Source organism: Dendropsophus ebraccatus, chromosome 9 (genome assembly GCF_027789765.1).
Source record: "Dendropsophus ebraccatus isolate aDenEbr1 chromosome 9, aDenEbr1.pat, whole genome shotgun sequence".
NCBI classification, from domain to species: domain Eukaryota; kingdom Metazoa; phylum Chordata; class Amphibia; order Anura; family Hylidae; genus Dendropsophus; species Dendropsophus ebraccatus.
Window position 1 is genome coordinate 53,370,398 of NC_091462.1, and position 8,944 is coordinate 53,379,341.

Consider the following 8,944-nt stretch of genomic DNA (forward strand, 5'->3'; position numbering starts at 1 on the left):
TGCCTGACACAGGGTTTCTTTGTGGACTTTTAAATGGACGCATGTTTGAAGCACTGTACATTCCTCATTCTACCAGGAATGTTTGAGGTTATCTTGAAAAGCAGGCTGTGTTTTGATAAAAGCCCCACCAACCCCACAAAATGTCATTAAATGCAGTAAAACCAGATTTGTGTATATGAATGCTGCAAATCCTGCCACATGCTGTATGTGAAACCAGTTTCATGCCATGTTCATATGACAGATTTTTCCATAAAAAAAAAAAAATCTATTGCAGATTCGGCATCAGTTTGTGGCATACCCTTAGATTTCTGCCTGTGGATTTCAGTATGCTATACTGCACACTAGAGTCCCTTGTAAATATAAAATAATCTTAGAGAAAAAGTGTCAACACTGGCTGATGGAAACAGTAAGAAAAAACAAGACTAGTATATAGAGGCTTTAATTTATTGCTGCTAAAAATCAGTTGATTCAGTATCAACAAATACAATTTCAGAATAAAATTGCATTACCCACCTTTGTCACATGCGAGCATTTGCAAGCATGAGGATGTTTACGGATAAAACATCCCTAGTCTGGATTACCAGATGCAATATGGTTGGAAATAAAGGAATACATATTGTAACTAGTATCCAGTAGTGGATTATAATAGGGGTGTTTTGGGCGGCAGCCCGGGGCCCTGAGCTCCTGGGGGGCCCATGACCACCCAAAAAGACTTATACTTTCAGTGGTGTACTGTCTCCTGGCTACATTTCTGCCATGATTTGCAAAAAAATCACTGTTTTTTTATGGCAATTTTGCACAAATCAGGACATCATGACATTATCTATCCTGTACCATGAACGCCAGGCTAGTGCTTCCATAGTTACAGTGGGGTGGGGGGCCCAGGCTTGGTGAACAGCCCGGGGCCTATGGTAAAGTTAATCCGCCCCTGCTAGTAGCCTGTAGCATCTATGGCAGGTGAGCCTGTAGATCCTGAACACTTATAGGGCAGGCAATGGAGAGGAAACCCTTGTGCAAGGGCAAGCTTTTCTTGCTGAAAAATGCCAGTTGGAAACCCTGCCATTAGAGGAAACCCATGTGGCTGCATGATATCCTGCACATATTACTGAGCTGTTAGTGTCCCTCATATCACTATTAGGGGTGACTGACTGTCATAAGTTATGGCTCCCCAGGTCCTCATACCAGCAGGGGGCAGTGTGTTGCTTCCTCGCAAAGGCAGGATTTAAGCGCCCACCAAGAGGCCTGCACACTCAAACCTTACCATTGACAGATCCTAAACAGAATTTGGATTTGTCACTAAGGACATGTCATTGCAACACATAAAAAACAGAGCTAGGAGAAATTCGCACTTACCACATTTTCTCCCGATATGACACAACAGAGTTCACACTTAGACCCTTACCGATCAAAACTTTTGACCCTAATACATGTTCAATGGGTAGGCCTAATTACCATGGTAGAAATTCTAAACCACAGCAGAAATGTACACCTGCTCCGGAGCAGGTGCAGATTTCTGTGCAAGCCCTGCAACAGATGCCTCTTAGTAATTGGGAGTGGGGCTTTATTAAAGACCAGTGTAAGTGTACACCGGTGTAAATAAATGTACCCCACAATTCTCTTCCACCCATGTCTTCAGGTTGATTGGTCATGCCTTTGCAGTGTTACAAACTCTTCACCATGTGAACAGAACATAGGATTCGTTTTCAGTCTCTGAATGAAGACAGTAACATTACCATTTATTGATAGAAAGTACAGATTCCATTGAAGAACTCTCTAGCTGGGCAACTTGGTCTCATGATTCTTTCTTGATGCGATCACAGTGCTACACGTCATGGTTGTCTGACACCCCTGTAACTCCCCCTCAGAGCCCTTCTACCCTCCCTGCTGATACACACCACTCTTCAGCCATCCCTTAGATGCTCTCCTATGATAGCATCTGCAATTAGACTACTCTGTCTCACACCATCAGTTGTCCACCCCTCCCTTTCCCCATCTTCTTTGCTCCCCCCCTCCCCATTTTTTCTTACCCTCTTTCCCCCTCTCTCCCCCCCCCCCCCCCCTCCCTTTCCCCTCCGCAGCGCATAGTTCCGGACATCCTCTACTGCCCCACTCATCTAGCTACTTATTATCTGTGTGATTTTCTCTGGATCGGCATCGTCTGTGAAATGCAACAGTGACGCCTGTCCCACTGGGACATCACTTCTAAAATGCACAGAATGTCTCTCTGTTGTCTCTCTCATTGTTATATTGCCTAATGTATACCGTTTTTTTATGGCAAGTATCATTATTTATACACCTACTGCCTCCTGCTCTTTTGGCCTGCCTATACTTGTCTTCTCTGTTCTATTTTGAAAATCTATAAAAAATAAAAAAAAAGAAAGTTGATTAAAAAAAAAAATACAGATTGCAGAAAATTAATCAAGATTTATTTTTGGCATAAATTATACTAAATGTGTTGGGCTAAAAGAGAACACAACCATCTTGCTAAGCTCTGCTTTTTTCTTTTTAGGGATCAGTTCAGTTCTGAAGTGGATTTGTGGGGCCTCTATGTTACTTTCTCCCATAAATCCCTCCATTGTAAAAACTGCACCCCTCAAAGTATTGAAAGTAACATATTATAAGTTTATTAATCCTTTAGATGTTTCACTGAAATTTAAGCAAGTTGGAGGGGAAATTCTAAAATTTTATTCTTTTGGCAGATATTCCATATTAATCCATTTTTAGGCTATGTTCACACTACGTAAAAGTACATCGGCATCGGCCGTACTTTTGGTGCAGTGGAACAATGCCTTACTTTCAATGGGATCCCGGCCGGAGCTAATACACATCGTATACGCTCCGGCCGGGATCCCATACGGGGCCGCAAAGAACTGACATGTCAGTTTTCTGCGGCTGGAATTCAGTGAATTCTAAAACTACTACTGTACTGTATATGCACTACAGCAATCTTATACAGTACTGTACAGGATGGGAGATGGTGGTGCACTGGCTATACTACTACTGTACTGTATATGCACTACAGCAATCCTATACAGTAAAGTACTGGATGGGAGATGGTGGGGCACTGACTGTACTACTACTGTACTGTACATGCACCCCAGTAGTCTTATCCAGTACAGGATAGGAGATGGTGGTGCACTGACTGTACTCCTACTGTGCTGTATATGCACTACAGCAATCTTATACAGTACTGTACTGTAAGTGAAGCCTCTCCAGTGCTGAACTCACCAGGTGCAACTTACGATCCACACAAAAACGTTCAGACACCAAGCAAAATTTAAATTCTGAACGTTACTTCCAGGTAAATTTTCATTCGGTATTACTGTACTTCAAGACTGGGTGCCCGAAAAAAAGTGTTTGAGAACCAAAGCAAACTTTCCTTGAAAATATGGTTTGAGTTCCGAGCAGTTTGAAAACCAAGGTACCATTGTATTTTGCATCCATTTTTCATTATTATTATTTTTTTTTTACGTGGCTTACTATACATTACATATGACATGTTATCTTTATTCATCAGGTCGGTACAATTACAGTGATATCCGTTTTATGCAGGATTTTTAGAGCTGTAATATTTTTACTTTTCGTGGATGGAGTTATATGAGGGCTTTTTTTTCCGGCCTAAGCTGACGTATTTGGCGGTACACGTTTTGGGTACATGTGACGTTTTGATAAATTAATTAAATGTGTATTTGTGTTTTTTTTAATAAGGGGACAAATCCCCCGTTCTTGATGGTGACCAGCATGGGATGTGGGCACCGTGGTAGATGTCAGCTTGCTATTGCATATGAATATTATTTAGCAGTGTAAGTTCACACACAAAAATTGCTTTATAGCCATGTTATCTTGGGAGACTTGTGTTTTCAGGGTGGGGCAACCATTTGTGTTATCAGGCACCAGGATACCCTGCCCCAGCCCTGCTATAATGCAGGGGATGAGGTAAGATGGAGCCCTGGGGGTGACTGGCTGACATGGAGGTTACAACTCGGAGCACCCAGGTGTCCTCAATGACCTGTCCTCTATAGGTGAGAGCAGGGGACATATTGCAGCCCATTCCTTTGCCTCCTTTTAGCTTTGTTTGTCTTCTGTAAGGACATAGAAACCCTAGGTTATAAGGCGCCATTCATAGCCAGATGTTGTACTAGACAGCCTCCTCCCCTTCACAAGCTGATGCCAGAGGCATTCTCCTGTTACTACAGCCATGACGACAGAGGAGCTGCCGCGCCGGGTCCGGCCTCCCTGCGCCGCGACTAACAGCCCCGGCAGGTGACTGGCTGCCGCTGTGCTGCCCATGACAGAGTAGCGGGCGCCTTCTCCCGCCTCCTCCCCACTTCTGCCTCCTCCTCATCCCCTGAAGGCCTGGGAACTGCGCGCTCATTGGTCGGGCTGCGCTAGGAGACGCTCGGCAGCCAATCAGCTACTGTTGCTCCGCAGAACGTGGCGAGCCTATTGGTGGAAGGGTAGCGGCCAGTCAGGAGCGGCGCAGAGTGTCGGTGGGCGGGGCGCAGGCGCACAGGGTGTTGTGTTGTCTCCAGACACGGCAGCCGCGGGCTCCACAGGTGCAGCATCCGAGGCACGGAGACCGGGGCCCTCCCGATTACCGCACCGCCTGACGGCCCGCCATTGCCGGCCGCCCCCCGTACTGTGTTCTCGCTGTGGCCTTAGCACTGCCGCCATTTCTCTCCAGAGACTCCCTAGAAAGAGTGGGAGATGTCCCAGCAGCGGGTGAGGAGAAATGGCTCCCCCACCCCGCCGGTGAACCCCCCTAATGGCGGCACGGGCGGAGCACCGGGGAGCCGGCTACAGCCCATGAGAGCCACGGTGCCCTTCCAGCTGAAGCAGCACGGCAGCCCGACACGGGTCAATAATAACAACAATGGATCCAGCCACCGCAACTCCCCCCGCAGCAGCAGCCCCGGCCGGGGGAGCGGGGGCAACGGCAACGGCGTGGAATCCCCCCCGGCTGTCACCAGCTCCCGGAGCAGCCCCACCGTGTCCACCCAGACCGGGGCGTCTCCCACCAGGGGCCACCACCATCATCATCACCACCACCACCATCATCACCACCATCACTCCCATCATCACCACCATCATCACCACCAGCAGCCACAGCTGGGCTCCCCGACCTCCACCTCCCCGGTCATCTCCAGCCCGGCGGCGGAGCCCAGCACGCCCGGGGCGCCCTCCTCGTCCTCCTCCCCGTCTCCGGTCTCTTTGTCTAACGTCAGCCGGTCGGGCTGGCAGCAGAGGAGCTCCCCGGAGAGCGTGTCCCCGAAAGGTAACCCCCGCCTCGTCTCCCATGCACGGATAGTATGGCGGGGAAGGGGGGGTGCCAGGCCGGGGGGATGGGGAGTGACAGACCGGAGGATGGGGGGGGGGTGCCAGGCCGGGGGGATGGGGAGGGGGGTGCCAGGCCGGGGGGGTGGGGGGGGTGCCGGGATGCGGGGAGTGCCAGGCCAGGGGGATGGGGGGGTGCCAGGCCAGGGGGATGAGGGGTGCCAGGCCGGGGGGGGGGGAAGGGGGTGCCAGGCCGGGGGGGGGGGGGGAAGGATGGGTTTGCCAGGCCGGGGGATGGGTAATGCTGGGAAGGGGGGGGGGGGGGTGCCAGGCCGTCGGGATGGGTAATGCCAGATGGGGAGGGGGGGGGGGCTGCAGGAAGGGCTCACCTTTCAGGGGAATGGGTAATGGCCAGATGGAAGGTCTGCAGGGAGGGCTCACCTGTCAGGGGAATGGGTAATGCCAGGCCGGTGGGGTCTGCAGGGAGGGCTCCGGGGGATGGGTAATGCCAGGCCGGGGGGGGGGGGTCTGCAGGGAGGGCTCAGGGGGATGGGTAATGCCAGGTTGGGTGTCTGCAGAGAGGGCTGACCTTTCAAGGGGATAAGTAATGCCAGTCTGGGGGTCTGAAGGGAGGGCTCAGGAGTCAGGGGGATGGGTAATGGCAGGCTGTCGGTATGGGTAATGCCAGATGGGGGGGGGGGGGGGGTCTGCAGGGAGGGCTCACCTGTCAGGGGAATGGGTAATGCCAGGTGGAAGGTCTGCAGGGAGGGCTCACCTGTCAGGGGGATGGGTAATGCCAGGTGGGGGGTCTGCAGGGAGGGCTTACCTGTCAGGGGAATGGGTAATGCCAGGTGGAAGGTCTGCAGGGAGGGCTCACCTGTCAGGGGGATGGGTAATGCCAGGTGGGGGGTCTGCAGGGAGGGCTTACCTGTCAGGGGATGGGTAATGCCAGGTGGGTGGTCTGCAGGGAGGGCTTACCTGTCAGGGGATAGGTAATGCCAGGGGTCTGCAGGGAGGGCTCACCTGTCAGGGGATGGGTAATGCCAGTCTGGGGGTCTGCAGGGAGAGTTCAGGTGTCGGGATGGGTACTGCCAGGCGGGTGGTTTGCAGGGAGAGCTCGCCTATTGGCTTCTTATGTACGTGTTTTATTCTTATTGTATTAGGGAACTGCTTGGATTATGAGAAAACTACAGAAAATAGCATGTTGGGCTGGACGGCAGACAGCAGTCTCTATGCAATCCTATGGAGGATACACAACCACTGTGTTCTATAGGATTGTATTGTGTTACACAGCGTAGATTGTAGTGACCTGCAATGATAAATATTGTGGTCAGACCAACATTCCCTATTAGAGACAAGTGAATTTACAGTATTAGGCTGGGTTCACACTACGTATATTTCAGTCAGTATTGTGGTCCTCATATTGCAACCAAAACCAGGAGTGGATTGAAAACACAGAAAGGCTCTGTTCACACAATGTTGAAATTGAGTGGATGGCCGTCATTTAATGGCAAATATTTGCTGTTATTTTAAAACAACGGCTGTTATATTGAAATAATGGCAGTTATTTACTGTTATATGGCGGCCATCCACTCAATTTCAACATTGTGTGAACAGATCCTTTCTGTGCTTTTAATCCACTCCTGGTTTTGGTTGCAATATGAGGACCACAATACTGACTGAAATATATGTAGTGTGAACCCAGCCTTAAAGTGAATGTACCATCATGCCTGGGCTCAAGCACTGGAGGCGGGCCGACTCACCCCCAGTGGGAGGAACCCACCACCCCTCTATGATACAGCTCCATTGATTCTAATGGAGCCGTCATAGAGGGGCAGGGGTTTCCTCCCACTGGGGGTGGGTCGGCCCGCCTCCAGTGCTTGAGCCCAGGCATGATGGTACATTCACTTTAACAAAGTGAAGCACTCCATTAGCTCTGCAACCTTTGAACACTATGATGCTCTGCTCCAGGTGCCTGGAAAAGCTGGATCCAGTCCTGGGAAACTGGGAGAAGTTTTCTAGGACTGGAACATGCTTTTCCAGGCATGCAGAGCGCCACAGCTTTCAAAGTTAGTCGGCTGATAAACCAACTGCGATTTAATGAAGCGCTTTGGTCTGTTAGGGTATGTGCACACTACGGATTCCGAGTGGAGAACTTCAAGCGACGTCCGCCCCGTGAGGTTCTCGTACCCATAATACTGTAAATTTTGCTTTTCTCTATTCCATATGACAGTGACATGTCAGATTTCCTCAGGTATCACAGAGCTGATATCAGGCAGGTTGTATTTGCAGACAAAACCAGGATTGAGTATAAGTAAAAGTTTCTTCTGTTTTGGTTATGATCCTTATTTAAAGGGGAACTCTAGATAGAGGTTAAAAAATGAAACTTCTGCAGAAGCATAAAGCATTACTTACCTGTCTTTTGAAACTACAAAAAATCCATTTGTTTTTGTTTTTTTTGTTCTGTATTGTATTTCTGTACTTCCTGGTTGAGCAGCTCCCAGAATGCAGTACTGGTTCCAGCATGCAATGCTTTCCCTCAGCTGTTTATCACAGTCCACAGTCCTTGCTGCACCTGCTTCTGGCTGGTCACAGATAGTGAATCACACAGGGGATTGGGGGAACTAGCCAAGCCTCCTGGGACATCACACCCTGCCCCCTGTCTGTTTTGTAGCGCTGGATAACCCCTTTAAGTCTATTGGACTTTGCTATCTGATGGATCCCTTTCATTCTCACTGTTGGTGAGGGTGGCAGAGTTTTTACCCCACTGGTCATAGGGTGATACACTATCCCTTTATAAGATGGTTATACCTCTTCAATTCCCTGGCTGCAATCATCAAATCACTTTTGTAAGAGGGATTGTTTAAGATTTTTTTAGGCTGTTTTTGAAAATGTATGTTTTAGTTCTGGTGTGAAGGTTTTTTTTTTTTTTATAGTTTCCATTCTAATGAATAGGATCTTACTGTGTGGTATGTTCCATAGGATGCTGTATCACTGCTTCTATGGAAAACATTCTGCTTACAGCTGTGTACAGCTCAAAATGAGGTCTAAAAATTGGTGTGTGAACATAGCCGCAGTTTGGAATCACATATGATTTTGGACCTCATTTTGGGCCTCACTTTGGTCAGTATTTTTTACAAAATGCCAGAGTGGGTCCAAAACACAGTTCTTCTATGTTGGTACCACTTTTGGCTTTGATAAAAGTACTGACCAAGATAATGCTCAGAAAACTCCATGGTATGTTCACGTGGATGGTAAGGCTCCCCACAGACATGCAGACGTGTATATTGACATGATATTGCTGATAGAATATACAGTATAAGATGTACCTAAGGCGTACCATTGTTTAGCATATATGTACAGTATTTTGGGAAAGTCTACTTGGTGACATCATTGCTGCCCTTCTACATGGGGATCCTGGCTCTGTAGCAGATTTAGGGCTAAGTAATGGTCTTTCTCATTTTTACCCCTGTTTTTGCCTGCTGGGGAATTTTTTAGAACTGGAAAACCACTAAAATATCCTGTGATGTCTGTAACAAGCTCTATTCTAACTAGTCAGTATAGTCACTGTCACAGCACCTCCATGTTTCACTACGGGGATGAAGTTATATCCCAAAAAGACATCACTTGTGGTATCTGGTAAATGAGTTACTTTGGAACTTTGGTGTAA

The 8,944-nt window shown here is 48.6% G+C and overlaps 1 protein-coding gene across 2 annotated transcripts in view; it reads left to right on the forward strand.

Annotated features, from left to right (window-relative positions):
- The first annotated feature begins 4,486 nt into the window (after positions 1–4,486).
- The window catches only part of FAM117B (family with sequence similarity 117 member B), a 42,008-nt gene continuing 37,550 nt past the window's right edge, over positions 4,487–8,944 (forward strand). Inside the window, exon 1 of one of the 2 annotated variants that reach the window (XM_069983305.1) lies at positions 4,487–5,275. In XM_069983305.1, coding sequence (XP_069839406.1) covers positions 4,708–5,275 — 568 coding nt within the window. In that variant the 5' untranslated portion in view covers positions 4,487–4,707. The remainder of the gene's footprint in view (positions 5,276–8,944) is intronic. The other variant, XM_069983306.1, reaches the window with a different exon arrangement.